Source organism: Chanos chanos, chromosome 8 (assembly GCF_902362185.1).
Source record: "Chanos chanos chromosome 8, fChaCha1.1, whole genome shotgun sequence".
Taxonomy (NCBI): Eukaryota; Metazoa; Chordata; class Actinopteri; order Gonorynchiformes; family Chanidae; genus Chanos; species Chanos chanos.
In genome coordinates this window covers 41002522-41022521 of record NC_044502.1, presented here as the reverse complement: position 1 = coordinate 41022521, position 20000 = coordinate 41002522, and the positions used below count along the sequence as shown (strand labels likewise).

General features: G+C 42.0%; 1 protein-coding gene across 1 annotated transcript in view; it reads left to right on the top strand.

Moving 5' to 3' along the window:
• LOC115818417 (mannosyl-oligosaccharide 1,2-alpha-mannosidase IA) overlaps positions 1-20000 on the top strand; it is a 130771-nt gene that overhangs the window by 93407 nt on the left and 17364 nt on the right. The window contains exon 4 of the mRNA XM_030781787.1: positions 418-498. Within this exon, the coding sequence (XP_030637647.1) occupies positions 418-498 (81 nt within the window). The remainder of the gene's footprint in view (positions 1-417; positions 499-20000) is intronic.

Genomic DNA, 20000 nt, shown 5'->3' with positions numbered 1-20000 from the left:
ATGACACCACAGTTTGGTTAGTTCGTATCTCAGCTACCTCCCTTGTTTACAACACTGTAACTCAGACATTAAATTCAGTGGAATGCATCAAATTCCCTGAAGTTGAAAAGGTTTTATTATGGTGAGAACAAAATGGGTTTGTTTTTGTTTGTTTGGGGTTTTTTGTTGTTGTTTTTGTTGTTGTTGTCGTTGTTGTTTTTCTTTTAAACGGTTAACAGGTCTTTTAAACAGCTTATATAACTTTCATAAACTCCTTACATCCATCTGTCCTTCAAGTTTTATGGCTGTAACAAAGAATGTGTGTACCATTTTGGCTGATCCTTCCTCAGCTAGTAGGCTGCTACTTGTGCTGGGGTGTTTATGCAGTGACAGTACTGAAGTTCTTACCCGCTGTGTGTGTGTGTGTGTGTTCCACAGAGTGGAGAGGCATCACTGTTTGAGGTGAACATCCGTTACGTCGGCGGGCTTCTCTCGGCGTACTACCTGACAGGAGCGGAGGTAAGACTCATTAGTGTCTGCTGTTCCCACCATTCCATCTGATTCAGCGACCAGGTTCCTGCTGGCGTCGGCCTGCAGATGACGAATCACCACAGACATATCCTACAGACACACACGCACACACACACACACACACACATGCACGCACATAATTACTTTCTCCTAAGCGCTCGCAAATAGTTGCAGCCTTGCTTGTACTATATAAAAAAAACATCACTGCTATGTTTAGTGGCAGAAATATATATGTTGCGTTAATTTTTACAGTCATACCTTCACCATTAGTGTAACTCGCCCAAAACAAGAGTCAACATGTGGCATTCATATTAAATATTCACAGTGAATGAATGGGGCACCGTGTTGCGCCTTAGCTGCACTCTCTCGCAGCGCTAACTACCCAGCTAACCACTGTTATAGGAACAGGAAGGAATGTGGTATAAGAAAGAGAAATTAGCATTAGCGCCTGCCCTTGCCTCTAATGGCCGGGTTGCTCGAGCTGTAATCCATACAGGAGCGGTATTAATGAAAACAGAGACCGCCGGCATGCGAGTGCTTGGTTAAGCTTAATGGACATTGATCCACCAGCTGAGTGAATCAAAAGAAAAAGAGAAATGCTTGGAATTCTTCGCCCTTCAGAGAAACCAAGCATGAAAGGAACGCGTGCTCGCCCCGACGTCCTAAACGAGCACGGTTTCGGCTTCGCTAGCGCTTCGACGTGACGCCCAGGACCTCTGACATGCCCGAGAGACTCAGACCAGACAAGCTGCATCGTTCACAACCTCAACAAACACATAAGCCGTTACACTAAATCACAAACATATAAGCCGTTACACTAAATGACAAAAGCGCCTAGCTAGTAAATGTGACACCGTGAATGTCACCTGATGGTGAAGTGTTGCTTGTCAGAGACGCGCATGAGATTAGAACACGTAGAACGTCCTTCCTCTCTGTGGTTGATTGTCTCAAAAACAATGAATAAAGCAGTTCTTTTCCGCGATAACTCCCATATACTGTTGGCTGTAAAAATTTCATTGTCTATATCTGTCTATGGGTGTTCTCTCGTGTGTGTTGGAGTGAGGAGTCTAACCTCTCCCGTGAACGGAGACTCTGTCCCTTATCTTGTGTGAGAGTACAGGAGATGATAACTGATCTAATCCTGTTCCATATCCTCTGGCTCATTCTCACAGCCCTGATTTGAAGGAGAAAACAGGATATTGTGTGTTGTGTTCATGTTTGTGACTGTGCACGCTGTTAAGTGATGTGTGGTTTGACATCCCTTGTTAGGCCTAGTTTGGTTAGATCTGTGGGGGTTTTTTCGTTCCCTCTCTCTCTCTCACTCTCTCTCGCTCTCTCTCTCTCTCTCACTCTCTCATTAAATCATACTATCTGCATTGTCTAAATGATATCATCATAAAGCTTAGCGTTATTCTGTTGTCCATCACGGTTGCATGCATGAGTGTGTGTGTGTGTGTGTGTGTGTGCGTTTTCATGCGCGTTTGTGTGCGTTTTCACGTGCGCGTCCCAGGCATGGATTTATTACCGTCTTCTCCTCTTTTCCTTCACGACTTTCTGGGGGCCCCAGGCCCGGCTGGTAAACGCGGAGAGATTGAAAAAGGCAGCGTGCAGAAACAGCCCACGTTACGAGCAGAGCGTAAATCAGCGGAAGCAGCAGCAGGGCTGAGGGAAGCCTTCAGGACAACATTACTGGATTGTCGTGGCAATTTAACTAGAGGACTTGTTATGACTGAGAGCCTAGGAAAACACTAAACTCCGTTGGGAGCAGCAATGTTTTTTTATCAGCGTCAAGGACTAACACCTTGACAAAAATAAGACCGCTTTTAATCTACGCTTTTTTTTTTAAAGACATTGAGTTATGAATATTATACAAACTATGTGTTATTTTTCTTAAATGTCTCACTGGGTTGTGCAGTAAGATGCAGCGCATGGTGTGGTATACTGTGTCCAGCTGTGCTTTTGAATGCACACGGTGTCACCGCGAAGCCGGAAAATTCCGTACTAGAAATGTTTAAAACATACGGTTCTGGATACTGAGCAGTATCTTATTTCAGTGATCTACTGCAAAATTGATGATCCTTATCTGTGGTACTACTGTAGAGGCAGGTGTGGAAAAGTGAGGTTACTTTGTAAAAGCGACCTGAACAGGACAAAGGAGCACAGTAATTTTCTGCTCTGCGGCATTCTGCTTCTAGAATTTTCCTCTATTATTACCCACAATTCCATTTCCATTGCAACAGATGCATCTCCCCCCCCCCCCGCCCCCCCAAATAACTGCCAAAACTCAGTCAAGCACTTTGCCCTTGTTAGCATCAAACAGCAGTGGTTCGACCCACATTATATTACCTTAAGAACGAGTGTTCGGCCAGTGAAAGACCTTGTCTTGGTGCAATTTTGAGTGAAAGGAAGAAAATTGCATTTTTTTTTTCATCAGCTGTTGAACTTTCATAGAGCTTGATTATATCATAGTATTCAGTCTCAAAACCTGACAGAGTGTATTGTCATGGTGACCCAGTTCAAGAAGTTATGTGACTTAATAGTCTTTGATGGATTATTGTGTGTGTGTGTGTGTGTGTGTGTGTGTGTGTGTGTGTGTGTGTGTGTGAGTGTGGCACATGCGACTCTGTGCTACTCTATTCTAGCCAGAGTGCTTTGTGAAAAAGAAGCAGAAAATTCAATCAGTCTTATGTGGAAATTGCTGAATTGGGTGAGAGCTGAAATGTGTGTGTGTGTGTGTGTGTGTGTGTGAGTGAGTGAGAGAGAGAGAGAAAGAGAGGATGAGCGCTAATGTCTTTCACCATCCTCCACAGACACCATGGCTTCTGCTACATTTGTGGTTTAATTTCATGATAACACTACAGAACAACTTTACCATAGCTCTCATGTCATAGATATCGCTTCTGTGTATTCATAGGCAGCTTGCCAAGTGTAGCTGTCAGCTCTAGTCTTTCCAATTACAGTATGTTTGCATATTCATGGCCAACATACAGTTGTCTTATTTATAGTATGTTTAATTACCACTCAGTGTTACTACTTAAAAGCAAAATTCTCAGTATTTGTGGAGTTATATCCTTTGGCATATTGCATTGGCTGTTAGTCTCACCCTTAAACACGTAATCCTTACTGGACTGTCCAAACCCTGGGGGACCAATATAATCCATATTGCTTTATTTTTTTCTTTTTAAATTTTTTTTCAGATTGGTTGTGTTCCTGTCCCTGTTTTCTCTCAGGAGACAATAGTGTTACTAGTTTGGAGTGTGGACATCTGTCAGTTTCTCATAGGACATTTTGTAAGCTTTATGGCCCTCATTAATTTTGATATGAATATTTATAGCAGCATCTGCACTGAAAAACTAGCTTGGTTTTGGTCTATTAAAGGCCAAAAGCATTGGTTATGGAGATGCTGCTGGTTAAAGCCAAATGCACACCTTTCCCTAATCACCCACAGCTAAAGGGCAACTCACTGTGTATGTGTTTGTCTGAATATCTCATTGGTTTTGCTGTGGAGATTGATTCACCTCTTAGCTTCAAAGATTTATTTTTATTATTTTATTTTATTTTTTTTTTGCAATAAATAAGCTACTGACCTGAATAGGTGGATTATGATTACTGTCTCTCAAACAGTCAGTCACGCACTATTATTATACATCTGGCTGTTATTAAAACACACACACGCACACATACACACACAAACGTCCACACATACGCACAAACAACACACAGCGCTGCGAACTAGATGCCTCGTTTAACTTTGTATTGTGTTCCCATTGCTTGTGCACATTATATCTGATCTCTCTCTTTCTCTCGCATTTTGTGTTTATGTGACTTTTAGAGCATTGCATGTCCCAGCGGATAAAACCTTCTGTCATCCTGCATTTACACCCCGTCCTGCTCACACACACACACACACACACACACACTCAGAGCTCTGCCTTGTGCCAACGCAATCAAAGGATCCCATCGTTCACAATATGAGAATCAGAATCCATTTAGACAAAGCCCTGTAATTCACAATTCTGGGATTACAGAGGCTTTGTGAGGAGAGGGAAGTCAATTGCTCTCGTACGTCTGTTTTCATGTGTGTTTGATTTTTGGTTTTTTTTTTTTTTTGTTGTTTTTTGAAGGATGGGTGGATGAAGGTCAGGGGCTGTCTTTTTTTTTTTTTTCTTTTTAAGCTGCTTTTTCTTTTAGATACGGTTTTCCATCATCGAAGGATCATCACAATCAAATCGCCACATTTTGTAACTGTCACAAACTGAGAGGGAGGCTGGATGCAAGTGCAGGGAGTTCTTTACTGAAATCCAAAACATAGTCTAAATCACGGTGTATAAACAGGCGAGGTCTGGTACCACTAGAAACTGGCTACTGGAGGCTAGACAGATTAGTCGAGAGTAAGCTAGGGTCTATAAACCAGAAGGCTAAACAGAGAGAACGGGGTTAACCAAGCTAACTGAGAACAAGGCTAAACAGAGGTACAGAGCTAACGGAGCTAAACCAGGCTAACAGGCTAACTAGTAACAAGACTAAGAAGGAACAAGAGCAGCTAAATACTGATAACAAGTGTATGACTTCGCAAAGGTACATAGGAAAACACATGGGGTACATATACGCAGACACAATGAGGGAACAGACTAAGGACAAGTGCACACAATAATTAATAAACAAGGTGGTCAGCCTGTCAGATCCAGCTTGGCTCTGATTGGCCAGGAGAAAGGGAGGTGGAGACAGAGACCTGAATTTGTTTTCTTTTTAAGAGGCAGTTTTAATCCAAAGCTTTGTGTGTAGTGTTCAAGCATGCTATTTATTACTATACTTTTTTATCTGAATCTACAAATGATTTAAGGTTTGTAACTGGCTCAAATGGAAATCAGAGGAATCTGATAGGTGAATGTTGCCATCGATGTTGCCAACTGAAGAATGCAGTTGTCACGCCGGGCGGTGTGGTGCAGGACCCAAGTGCAAGACACGATGGTTGACGGTGATAAACGGAAGACTTTACTTAAAATGAAGACCAAAATACAAGTGCAAACTGATAACAAAACCAATAACAAAAAGGTGCAGCGTGACAGTGCGCAAACTAACACAAACAACGATAGACAAAGGACAAGGAAACACGAGGGCCTTAAATAGAAGGAGAACTGAACAGGGCAACACAGGATTGGATAAAATTAACAAGGTAATAATGAGACAAAAACAGGAACAGGTGAGGGGCGGAGACAGACAAAGAACAGGAGCACAAAGACATGGCAAACCAAAAGTCCAAAATGGCGGTGCAGGTTGTGACAGCAGTTAGCCTGTGTCTTTAACAAATATTTGGGACATTTTTGTTTCCCCGATTCTTGAATGAATATTTAGTCACATTTAGTCACATTTTTTTTTTATCAGTCTTACAACCTGCCCTTTGCAAATTAAGTCCAAGCTTGTGGCAGATTTTAGCTCAAATGCAGTTCAGTCTTTTCTGTGGTCCTTGTTAGTGTCATAGGCCCAAGAGTGTCTTATTAATTGGACTGTGAGGTTTAGCTAGGGGGTCCTTGGCACGGTGCCAGAAAAACTCCTCTCGAAGACCCAAAAGGAATTAATCTCAGTGCGGCCTTAGAAGCCCTGACCGGCCACCACACTACCAAACAAATTGAGTTTGGCGAATCATTGAGCTTGGCTTAATGAAGTCAGCCCTCTGCAATCAGAACCTTTCTTCCTCTCCTCTTCTTTGTTCTCTTGGTCCTGCCCAGCTCACATAACCCTCCTGTCCACTTTTCATGGCCTCATTATAAGAACAAAACGGACTCACCATGCTCGCGTTTCAATAGGCCTTTGCTGAATTTGCGGCCTGGCGAACTGGTTACAGATCTTACTGGAAAACCTTTAAGGGGACGTTGTAAGCATCGTTGGAAAAGGACTGGAGATTGTGCTCTTGGACTGGCCCTAGTAAGCCCCTCCTTTTAGAGAATGATAATTATCAACGCCTGCTGTGCTCTGCAGTGCTTTAGAAGGCCTTTGGGCTTTCTACTGCCATAAACTGGATAATTAGCTTGAATGGAATAAGACACAACGAGAGAGAGCGAGAGAGACAGACAGAAAGAGAGAGACAGAGAGAGAGAGAGACAGAGAGAGAAAACCGAATGCATGAACAGATAGGACAGAGATAACGAGGTGAGTTGTGACCATACAGAAACAGCTAATAAACGTTGAAATGAATGGCCTTAACGCGAAGGTGTCCATCATATATCTTAGAGAGAAAGTTGGCGATGTGGTTTTATGACGCCGTAATAAACCCCATATCGGCCCATCTCTCGTAATTAGAAGAGATGCCTGTGAAAAGCGTTTCGATCGGCAATGCAGAAAACACTGTTTTATGGGTTAAAGGGCACAGCTTTGAACAATGGGAGTGCTATCGATCTCAGTCACATTCTCTCACAATCAATGCTTTCCCCGAAATGGAGAGGCCCCTCGGCGCTGAGTTTGCCGCTGATTTGTGAGCAGCGGGTTGAGGGCACGAATGTCACCCATAAAGCACCCCAGTCACCACAAAGCCGGAAAGTTATACGTTTCTGCCTCTTAATGCGTCATTTTTACATCCCATTAGTTATGCTTTTTTTTTTTATCTTTAATATTTAGGGATTTGATTTACCCCCTCCTAGTTTGACCCCGAAGAGATCTACATTGCAACTCTTTGAACAGTACAAATTCAGCCATTAAAAAAATAAATAAAATAAAATTGCGATTTTCAGTGGAAAACGAAACCAGTGTTTCTAGTTGGCCCTTCAAATAACATCTTTCATTAATGAGTGTTTATGTTTTCTCCTGTCGTTCGTGGAACATATCTAAAAACGAGTGCGTGCATCTCTTTGCGGGGCGAGTGAAAGTTGCTGTTAGGGTTGTTCGGGGATCGTCCAGACAGATCTCAGACAGCCGTCTGTGCAGCAGTGATCTAATGGTGCTTTTTTCCCTCAGTGCTGTCCAAAGAGAAGACTTTTATTTCACAGTCTAAAAGAAGAAGGAGAAGAACAAGGGGCCGAACGGGATAGGCCGCGATTTTGATCATACCTGGTTTTCATCCTCGCTACACACACACACACACACACACACACCAGGGATACGGCATCTAAAGAAGGCAGCAAACTTGTTGAGAAGGTTTGGCCCATTTTTTTTTTCACATTCGGAATACCCTGCCATGGCAACGACGGCTGCCCCTCCAAACATCAGTTAGCAGGGCCGAGTAACACAGCGGGGGGGGGGGGGGGGAAGTGGAATGAAAGCAACATGTCTCCCTGCCAAAATATCAAACGTGAAACACATCAAACATAGCCTCTTACCCTCTGAAACAGAGCACTGAAACAAACCATAAGCTTGCACCACGCTGGATGGCTTTACTGAACTTTTAACGATGATGAGAAATGACAATTGTTTCCAGCTAAGAAACGGCTCGCTTTAACGTCGCCAAAACGTTGTATGAACTCTTGTTTTTACTTTTTTTTTGTTTAGTAAAGGCCCATTGGCATCTTCAAAGACTTGATTTTTATTTATGAATCCCATTCTGTCTGATTAAGGTCCCCATGTCAATAACTTCTCTTCCGTAAAGCCAAGGGGAAAAAAAAAAAAAAGCAAACTTTTTTTCTCATTTTCATTTAGGGGTATAATTGAGGGCATTTTTATTCCCATAAGACTTCAGTGGCTATTAATTAAGCACATAAAAGCAATATGTTAATTGCTAGATAGGTTAAAAGGCCCGGGTTCCCTAATCAATTATGAGATAAATAATTAAAAATATGACAGTTTGCAGCTGAGGGAATGGCTGTTTTATTTACCTCCAGGACACCCTTTGAGACTTCAGACAGATCTCCTCACACAGGTAGATTAGCAGCTAAATTCTTCACACCTGTGTCTGTGCACACTTTCTGCACCCTCAACTGTGTGTGTGTGTGTGTGTGTGTGTGCATGTGTGCGTGCGTGTGTTTGTTTTTATTTTTTTTCCTCGTGACACCATTAGCTAATGGTTTGTCCTTTTAGGCAGGCGGCGGGCGGGGAGAGATTTAAAGCGAGGAGAGATTTAAAGTTTGTCCCTTTGGATTTGATGTTCCGCATGAATTAATGACCGCAGAGCAGCGGTGGCATTCTGAACACGCTTAGCAGACGTTAAACTATCATCATGACTCCAGTTTGTCAGTGAAGTCATTCCTACTGCACAGCTCAGTGCTCATACTGGGCAGGAGCCTGTGGAGATGCTGACACATGGAATTAGAAGCGGATGGACTTTTAAGTCATATCGAACATCAGTTTGTTAAATTCATCTGGAACTCCATCTGCTTTCTGATTCGTTCTCCCACAATTACTTCATTTTAGTTGTTTGTGTCAGTTGTAATAATAACAATAACAATAACAAGAATAATAATAATAATAATAATAATAATAATAGTAATAGTAATAATAGTGTTAATAATAATAATAATAATAATAATAATAATAGTAATAATAGTGGTAATAATAATAATAATAATAATAATAATAATAGTAATAAGGAAATAAACATTGTTTACATACACTGTCCTAAGTAACTTTCAACTTTGACTTTTATCATATATTTATCAGGCATGACTGTGGTGTGGAGCAGAGTGGGAGAACCATGCACTAGGTACTCTGTGAAAAGAGATCTTTCTTACTGACAGTGCCTCCAAATGGAAAGGTTGAGTGTGTAGGGAGAGAAAACGGATTTTATAAAAATCTCAGTGGACAAGAGCTGCACTGTTATTGCCTAGAGCAACACACACACACACACACTCACACACACTTTCTTTCTCTGTCTGTCTCTTACTATTTCTCTCTCTTCCTGACCCCTGTAGGATCATAGCTCAAGGGGTTTTCGTGAATCACAGCCAAAGTTAATTGAAAGAGTACATGCTCAAATGAAATCAAACATTTTCTCTGTTACAGCTTTTTTTTCTCACTTGTTCAAACATGCTGTCTTTTGATAGTTTGGCCCTCTTGAGAACACTACGGAATGGATTGTTTCGTAAAGTTTTCTGTGGTGTGAAAGTCCACCTTCAATTACATGATCTTTTTATCTTGACCATTGGTTTTATTTATTACAATTTTTTAATGGGTTTTTTTTGGGGGGGGGGGGGGGGGCAAAATTGTCAAAATGAGTGCCAAAATGAAATCGTTTGTGTATACTCAAATATCAAAGGAAAAGCCATCCACAGTAGAAACAATGAAAAACAGCCCCCCCTGACAATTTGTGTACTGTTTAAATGTAATATTTTCTTTCGGGAGAAGTCTCTAAGAATTGTGAACCAGTGGGGTAGGGACAATTTCAAGTCCCCATGTTCAGAATCTCCTTTATAAAGCTTCACAAATTAGTTCTATGGTCAGAATATTGATCCAGACTAGCCTTGGCTGTAAACTTCTGGTTTTAGCTTGAGCTTTGGGACTGTACACAGTCAAAACAAACTTCAGTCAAAAGTGCACATACAATACATTGTCTCATTTAAAATGGACACTTGTGGCATGCTACGGTACAGGTTATGAGGTGCAGACACACAAAATGTGGTAGCAACTTGGAAAAAGTTAGATTTTTTTTAGAAAACAAATTCAACTGTAAGATCACTTTAGCATCATATTATGTAATATAATGCAGTATCCAAAGTAAGTGATACAGTTGTCAAACACATCTGGACACGCACGCGCGCACACACACACACACACACACGCACACACACACACACTCTTACTTCAGACTTGGTCATAAATAAATAAACATAAGTGGCAGTGTTCTATCTGCTAAATAGACTGTGTGTGTGTGTTCCTTTAGCAGTCTCCGTTAAGTGAAAATGACATTTTGGGCAGAATGCCCGTGGCTTTAGGCCGGAGTGTGAGGTGTGCTGTTTAACATGGGCCGATGGGGCTATCTATCACTTCATTACAGACAGAGGGGAACGCTGATTGGACCCACTCAGACTCAATGCCCCGCCATCATGACCTCTCAGCACCACACTGTCTGATGGATGAGTCTAAGAATTGCTGACTCTTCTCTCTCTCTCTCTCAACATCACACACACACACACACTATGCACACACAGATCCAACACACAACTTTTGAGGTGTGTCTTCAGGGCAAATCTTTCTTGCCCAAACTATCATATTTGGATTTGGGCCATATTATACTATGATTGACAGTCTGGGCAGGTACATTACATTATCCTCTTTTGAGTGATCATGCTGTCACCCAGCCTGGCCATCCAAACTGTTTATGTAAATTTGTCTTTGATTTATAGTCATCGTGAGTCTTATCAATTCTTATTGCAAATTAGCCTTTATCACCAACGGGTTTCGCGCTAATTGCCATTACAGAAAATATATGTCATTTGCCATTGTTAAGTATAACAGCGTGAGCTGTAGAGGGACAGTAATGCTCATGTGATAACCCCATTACAGAGACAAACCAATGGTCAGATTTTTGTGGTGCCAGCACATGGCTCATCTGTATCCATGGAAACCAGGCTGCCACTGGGAGGGACAGGAGCAGAACAAAGAACCGTGACACATTTGTTGTGATTGCCCTCATCGTTGGTGACAAAAACGGACCCTGTTTATCTCGAAAACCATAATGCAACAAGACATTTATTTGGAGGTGACCTCCCCTTCACTGCCCTATTTGAATCACAGAAAGTGAGAGAGAGAGAGAGTTTTTATGCTTTTGGAGATGGATTAAACCATATGTTTACTCTTGGCTGTCTCACCATATTTGTGTTAGAATATGTAATTTTTTTTTTGAGCATACACTTCAGAGGTAAGCAAACAAATTGAAAGTTGGAGTCAAGGACTTACAAGGTAGTGAAGATTGTTCAAAGGGCAAAAAGAACGCTCTGAAGTCATAGAACAGTTTACTACTCACATAATTCCCTACAAGGTAAACAACACTCGTTTCTGTACTGCTTGCTAACGCTGAAAGCCAATGGCGGTGCATGTCCAGGCCTCCCTTGCTCTACTGGGTGTGTTGTGTTTGGGAGATGCTTTGTCTGAAGGATACAGGTGGGAAATGATAGTTTGTTAGGCAGTAATTACATTGGAGCCCTCTTGTGAGGATGTCTGTTGTTTCATTCAATTCCACTTTCACTCTCATCAGCACCAACCAGAGAATTCCACAATCCACAATTCCACACTGAATCCCTTTTGTGGCCCATTTTTCTCCCCCCTGTTAGTTCTCCCAGCCTTTGTCAAGACTTCGTCAACACTTCTTTCAATTTCTTTTTCTTTCTTTTTTTTTTTCTTCTTCTTCTTCTTCTTCTTCTTAAACAGACGTTTATGAGATGATGCGCTTCCTCTCAAATGCAAAATTGGTTTGTTTACCTCCATCAGTAAGTACCCCAACTGTGCAATCATGTAGACTTAATGACGTTAATCAGGCTAAATCAGGGAACTGCTCCAGGAGAGCGACACAGTGATGAGGAGGCTCTGATGACTGACAACTCCTACTAGTGTGCGATGGTACGATGGCTCCGTGCCGGAGGAGCCGTGTGACGCTGTCTCTGTCAAAAACGCTTTGAAGTCTCCTTGTCGTACTCTTTGGGCTCGACGCATGCTTGCGTTGCCCATGACTGGACAGGAATGGCATCGAGCGGGCCTCTTCTGTTGTTTTCCGTCAGACTCAGATCATCGTTTCAGTAACTTCCTGTGGCCTGGACAGCACAGATTGACGGAGATTCAGAGGCTTGGTAATGACGCTCTTGATTCCAGCCAGGTGCCCCTGTCCTTGGTTTCTTCCCTCGGGGGCAACTAATTATGGTCACTGCTGTTCAAGTCGTGAGGGTAATGAGATATGAAATATGCAGTAGTAATCCTTCAGGCTTATCCCAAATATATGTGTCTGGACAAAGAATACAAATATTTCACTTTAGGTAATAATCCAAACACAGTCATGCTGATAAATATCATTTTACTGCACTCGTTTAATGAGGAAATAGCCGTGGCGCTGTAACCCATTTGCAGGAAGTTCATTGTAACTCTGCTGAAATTAATACTCATTGTTCTGGTGGAGAACGAAAAAAAAAACAAACATCATCGTCAGCTCAGATGTAATAATTCTATGATGTCTGACAGGTTTTTTATGATGTCTTTTCATCTTTCATCTGGTTTTACAGAAGCTGTATCTGGGAGGCTTATTTTAGAATGCCCTCATCTGACCTTTGATGCCCGAAAACAGACAGTAGCTGTTGAGAGAGAGAAAGAGAGAGAGAGAGTTGTTCAAATAGATTGTGTACAACTGCGCTATATGATTATGGAGACAAAGTGAAGCTTAAAAGTAGGTGGATTCTCTGAGAGGCTTGTCAACTTCATTAATTTCAGCTGCGGGGCCCCATTAATCAAATTGCTCGGAATAATAAACAAAAAAAAATCTGATCTAGGATCAGTTTTATGCCTTTCATAATCCTAATGAATGCATTTATGTGGGTAGAGGGGAGCCAGTCCTAGATCAATGTTGTTATTCTCAGACACATGATACCTCTGCACTCTGTGCTTCATTTCCAGTGCAGACCTCCTCCACTGAAAACTCCTCTAAGAGCAGTTGAGTCAAAGCCCTTTTTTTTTTTCTTTTCTTTTTCTTTTTTTTTTTAACCGAGTCACTACTGGACATGAAGCAACAGTTGTCATTTAATTCTGCCTTCGCAGTCACCCACAGAACATTTTAATGCTCCACATATATAAGCATTCTCTCTCCTGAGACATGGTGGGATTTTTTTTTTTTTACTGCTGGCAGTCCACTGTTCCAGCAGTACACGGTGGCAAATGGAAGGAGATCGTGCCCTGAGCTTTCAGGCAGTGTCCTTATTCAGTTTGACAGCTTCTCAGGCTTGCACTGACAAAGCTGGGCTTCCAGAGGGAACCAGAAGACTTGGACAAATGCTCTTGTTTTCTCTGTGTGTGTTTCCGTTCCGGAGCAGATTTCCAAGGAGAGGGTGCATCGTGTCGTTTATCTCCGCTGCCTCAGCCGACTTTCACCTCGTTCCAGAATGTTCATGGTCACCTTTAAAAGCCTTTAGATTATCTGATAGATTAAGACAAATGAGTTTGTTGTATTGGTTGTCAGTTCCTTAACTGATTTAAATGGATGTGATTTGGTTCACCTTTTCTATGCGTTTGTAAGGGGTGTATATTCATCTAGGCACAACCCCTCTGAGGGCTAATTAACGATGTGCAAACATCTCAACTTTGGACTGCCATCCCAGCGCCTGTTACATGCTTTCGACACCTCTCTGCTGGCTGCCGGCGGTTGGCAGCGCTGCAGCCAGGGCTGTCAGAGGTGATATGGATTTTGAGAAGCTGGTGAAGCGACAGACAGCTGTCTTGCAGTCTGCTGCAAAGCTGAAGAGTTCCTGCTGCGTGCCCGCCGAAGCACACCCTTTTTCGGGTCAGGCGGCTTGGCAAACGCCTCTCGTTCTCTGCTTTAAACACATGGATGAACATGGAAATGTGGCATTTGGTCTGCAAAAGGCCTTTTTTTCCCCCCCAAACTCCTGTTGAGTTTTCACTTTCACGCCCAACTTTTGGCATAGCCTGCAGAGCATAATGATACCACCCGAAAGTTACTTGTGAATATCGTGTGCTGTTTTTGTTTTTAATGCATATAATGCGGTCCTCCAACATCAGGAGGGCACTACAACCTTTTTTTGTTGTTGTTGTTAAATAGTTATCCTGTTTCATCTCTCTGATCATTTAAGCTGATTATTCAGTAACCACTAAACAAGCAACAAAAATACAATCTCATATTCAGTTGAGTTTAACTTAGAATCCTGATCAGTGTGCACAGACGAGAAATGTTCCACTAGCATGTTAGTTTTTCATTAAATGTCATTCTGCTCTTGTCTTGTACGTACTAAATAGTGCTAAACTTGATAAGTATTCCTTCCATGGTTCCTTTCTTGAAGATCTAATGACCAAAATTATGCTTTTAAATAAATAGTTCAATTTTTCCAGTAGTTGTATCATTCATACACATGGTACAAGTCAGTAATGACTCCGAAGCCACAGCGACACATGAATGACGTCAATTGAAATGCAAGAAAAAATCTGTACAAGTCATTTAGCAGGGGAAAAAAAGAAAAAAAAAAAAAAAAAACCATGATTCACCATGAATAGGGCTAGTATGCACCCTGAGCTTTTTTTTTTTACCATAATGACATCCATATACATCTGAAAAAAGAAAGGAGCCACTTGTAGTGTGTTAGACTATTGCGCCCCAACCCCCCCCCCCTCACCCCACCCCCAAATTACCCTTGGGCCTAATATCCCGTGGGTGTTTATTCCCACCAATCCTGTTTGTATAAAGCTGTGCCGACATTAACTCCTGAAGAACATCAAAGGGCTAAGACCCATGCGGTAAACATGAGTTCAGACATTTGCAGAGAGACAGGGATTCCTCCGTGACCCTAGGCTTCCTAGCAGGGATCTGAAAGTATCAAAAGCCCTACTCACTGCTTCTGATACTCCACGCTGCTCTACCCACCAGGCTGCCTGAAGAGCCCTTTGTGAGCTAACATGGTGCTGGCAGAAAACCTGGAAAAGGGATGAATAAAATCCCTAATCCCTCCACTTTCCCGTTTTAAGCCCTTTTCCGTCTGCCTATCTCACTGCCGTACACAAGAAAGAAAGCCATGCCTGGGTTGGTTTTTTTTTTTTTTTTTGACCAGTCTGAGCAGCTCTCTGATGGTCTAAAAGAGTCATGGGCAAAGGAGAATGACTGAGGTGTAATCACTGACAGGGACTACACCACAAAGCCCTTATTGATACATTATTGATACGAGGGAGGGAGTGTTTGTTGTTTGTTTATTTATGAGGATGATTCAGGATCAGGGAGAGCAGTGGTTGAATGCCATCCTAAGGGTAGCATGAGCTGTTGAATGAACGTATAGAACAGTGAGCTTTTGGCCAGTTTCTTGTCTGACATTGAAATATTACTGTGTTTCTGAGCTTAGCACAAAGTCTGAAGCACACAAGTGAATGGCTCACTGCAGGGGCGGCAACTCAGTAGGAACGAATGCAGGGTTGCCATAGACACAACAGATCATTGGTGTTTTAATGACTTTTATGGCATTTACAGATAATTGCCATTCCATCCGTGGAAGGGAGTAATAAATTGTTCTATTATCTGTTGACATGTCTAGAAGTTTCTTCCTCAAACAAAGCTGATGTCATATGCATCACGAAACGCTTTGTGTGAGCATATTATATTGTATAAATGTTGGGTGTATTGTATATACACTGCATTGAGACAATGAATCAAACCTAGCTCCTCTAGAAAATTGATGTTGTAGACAGATGGAGCGTGCAAAAGCAGAGCTAGCTGAAACCATAGCAACACGCTGTGTGATATTCAACAGGAAAGCAGTCAGGCTTTTTTTTTTTTTTTTTTGAGCAGTCCTACGACATATGGCTGTGTCTCTCAGGAACCCTAGGAGTAAATAATCCACTGTAGCTCCCAAGCAGGGCACTAATGTTTCTTCAAGCTCTGTAAAAGACAAAGCGACCATCCGGTTCGAATCCGAACGGAGTACCCCTATTGCACCTGTGCTAAGGCTGGGTATTGAAGTTATGGTTCCTGGTTTTTTTTTTGGTTTTTTTTGATTAATTCAGATCTCATCATGCTAGCTATGCTGGTAATATGTTTAGCCACTGTCTTGTGTACCAGCAGCTCAGTGTGGGCATATGATTCTAGTCTGTTCTGTCACGCAGAACTGTCTCCTAATGCCGGTGGGGTAGCAGTTTACTTGAACAAGCATCCGAGTCGCTTGGAGACGAGGTCGTTTTAATGCAGCATAAGAACACTGCAGCACCACCTCGCTCTGCTCACCTGTGCGTGGCCAAAACCCATTGTTCTGAAAATATTAACATACAGATTTCAGTATGCAGCCGCCTGTTCGGACTTCACCGTGGAGACCGCCTTTCACAGCATAGCGAAAAAACGATATTATTGACCCACACCTGAGGGTTTCTCTAACTTCCAGAGGGTGTGAAGGTGCAAATAACTGTAGGCTTGGCAAAAGAGAACGAAAGGTCGCAATTTACTCTGCGTGTGGGCGGGCAGCGGAGTGCAGGATAGCTGACTGTGCATCTGTCTCCAGCATTTCATCTCATTTTTTTTTCTCTTTGACCCAGATTACAACCAGCTTGCCAAAGTCATATTTAAAGCAGAGGAGAGGAGAAGTGTCAGAAACAAACGTATTATGATAGCGTTTTAGAGCAATGAAAAGAGATAACGTCAGAACCTTGAGAAATTTACTTCATGTTTTAGATTTTTTTTTTTTTTTTTGTCTTAAGCGTCATAGTTTTATCTGAAATGACTGTGAGCGTGCGCGTTTCTTTGATATTTTATTGATAATTATCCGGTTCGTCATTGCGGAATCCCCCTCTGACAGACCCAGCTGTTCCCACCTGGTCTCTACAGCTTGTTACTATGATGTGCCCGTAAAACGATTTGGCACCCCCCGTGACACCCTCTCGCCCATCTGGGTCTGTCCGCGCAAGTCGCCGAACAGAGGGAACAAAACTGCTAATGACTGTCCACATAACACGACCGGACAGACCGCGCAGCGTGTGACCTCTCTCCTTCTCACACGAAGCACACAAATGCTTAAGATGAAAAAAAAAAAAAAATTCAGCCTAGTGCGCAGGGCTGGAATATTCTTCAGGATGTATTTTTATTGCTTGAAAAAAACGATTTTTTTTTTTTAAGATGAATATCTAATGGTGAAACCTTGTCAGACTACGCCACTCGGTCATCAGTCATGCGTGTATGTTGTTGTCTCTTCAAAAACTGTTATAGGTGAGGGTTTTGTTTTTTTATAATTGTTACTTCTCAAATGATAGACAGGGAGTTTGGAAGAGAGAGTGAGAAGGGAGAGAGAGAAAGACAGTTAAATCCGAGCAATTTTGAAATGGTCGTTATCTGAGAGATGCTGCCTCTGTGTTGAGTTGGAACCATCTGTTTCTTTGTCTAAACAGGAGTGAATTTTGCCAGAAAACTGCTGGACTGTGGATGACATTCTTGTCCAGCGACGTTGCTTTTTTTTTTTTTTTTTTTTTTTTTTTTTTCCCTTATCTTGACGCATTAAATGCAAATAAAAACTTTCATGGAAGATTGGATCTTTCCTTTCATTCTACACACACACACACACACACACAGATGCCTGTGTGTGTGTGTGTGTGTCAGAGTGACTCACATAAAGATAAAAAGAGAGAGAGATTGAGAGTCTTGTATGTTGCAGAGAGCTGTGGCCGCAGGCGTGGCAGAAGCAGTAGCGTGTGGGGAGCTGCAGCAGGAGTCTCTGCTGCAGATTGATAACCTGAGTCTGATAGCCCTGTGACCACCTGGAGGGCACTGCCGCCTTGTGCTCTGTCTATCTTCAACTCTCCTTCCCCTCCAATGAGTGCAATCTCATTAGCTCTCCCTTTCTCTCTCTCTCTCTCTCTCTCTCTCTCTCTTTTACCCTGAGGCAGCTATGTTGTAAATCCTGTGCGCTGGTGTTTCAGTATGTATAGAGATGTGTTTAATGTTGGAAGCCAGAGCGGTGAATCAGTTGAGTGAGAATGTGTACGGTGTAGAATGTTTACGGTACGTTTTGAATCATTTGAGTAAATTTGATATGTTCCGATTGACTCGTTTGCCCCACGACCTGTTTGACGTCACGTAGCTGTTACGTAGATGTTGAACAGATTTACCTCATATTTTCTCCTTCTCAGCCATGGACCTGTCTGGCTTCTAACCCACATTCAACACAAAGCTTACACGTGGTTCTGCACCTTTGAAATTTCTCAGTAGCTCCTGGTAAACTTACTCGAGGGTGCATTTCTAGTCTTTTTCTGAGGCTCAAACCACAAATCCACACGCTGACTTTGTTTTCTAATTCCCTTAGAACCTGATGGATTGCTCTTGAAGGAAGCTCTTCCTAAAGTGACCAGGCCCACCAATGAATAATTAATCAATTAGAATCAATTAGATTCTTCTCCACAGAAGAACCCATCTATCTGACTGTTTTAATGTGGAAAGCAAGGCCAGGGTGGTTAGGGAGCAAGTGTTTTTTGGGGGTTTTTTTTTTTTTTTTGGTATATTCAGTTCTGATTTACTTACCTCGGAAAAAACACGCTCTGAAAAGCTCCTTGTGTGAAATCAGCGTGACTCGTACAGATTGTGCAAAAAAACATCCCACGTACCAATGAACTACCAAATGGGATATTCACACCAAGTCGTTCAACGTTCACTTCAGTGACGGACCAGAGAGAGGCAGCATCTCTATGCTGGTTAAGTCGCCAGCTCTTCATCGCTGTCTTTATCACGTCAATGATTGACGCTGATCCATCGCATCAATCTGCGCAAATCCTAGCTGCGAGCCATAGCCGATATGTCTCAGAGGAACGTAATGTAACATGGCATGTCTTTATGGACACATATGTTCGCCTGACTGTGTAGTAATTAGTGAACACTGAGGACTAGCAGTTGCCATTGCTTTGGCATAACGGAACAGTGATGCTTCTGCAATTGCATCGCGACGAGACAAACACAAACAGAACTGACTGGGACATTAAAACCTAATCAATGGAGAAAGCCATTCATATTGTGCCATTTTATCATACAGAGAAATCTGTTCTTCAGAGGGATGGGTGCTATGTTTATGAAAGTCAGCCAAGACTCATCAAGCATTTGTATTGCTGGTCTCCACCCCTCCCCTCCCCCTTTCCCCCCTTTTCTATTTTTTTATACCGTGTTTTGTTTGTTTTCAATTGTGTTTTGTGTATGAGTGTGTGATTTCTGTAATTCAGTGGGGAAAAGAAATTTCAGAACATCTGATGTATTTGAACCGATTGTATAGAACAGTGCTTTTTTTTTCTGATAGTACTGTGTCTCGTAAATTATTCACTCCCTTTTTTCAGCTGCACGTCACGCAGAAGCAAGACTTCACAAAGTATGCTCAATCTAGTTAACAGTCACCTCCCAACTGATGCGTGTCACCCAGCGTGTGCTTTTTCCTTTTAAGAGACGGGCCAAATACCTGCTTTCTGCTGAAGGATTACTAACATCACTGTCACACATCCGGACAGGAGACATACCTGTACTATTGGCAGTTCACAGCTTGACAGTCTCTTTAGACAAACTGCATTTTTACAACTCGGGCGAAACCACACCAGCCAATTGTCTTTGCAGGAATATTTTTCTCTTGTTTTTCATTGATTCAGAGACTTTGGAAAGGCTAACAGTGGATATATATATGTGTGTGTGTGTGTGTGTGTGTGTGTGTGTATGTGTGTGTGTGTGTGTGTATTATGTTCATTAGTTATTACATGATATGTGTGATAGTCATGAATATTTATTGGCAAAACAATATTCACACACTGGGAGGTTTTTACTCTGGGGCTATGAACATTCTATCATCTTTGTCTCATTATGAGTTTCAGAAAAAAAAAAATATATATATATATATATATATATATATATATATATTTAC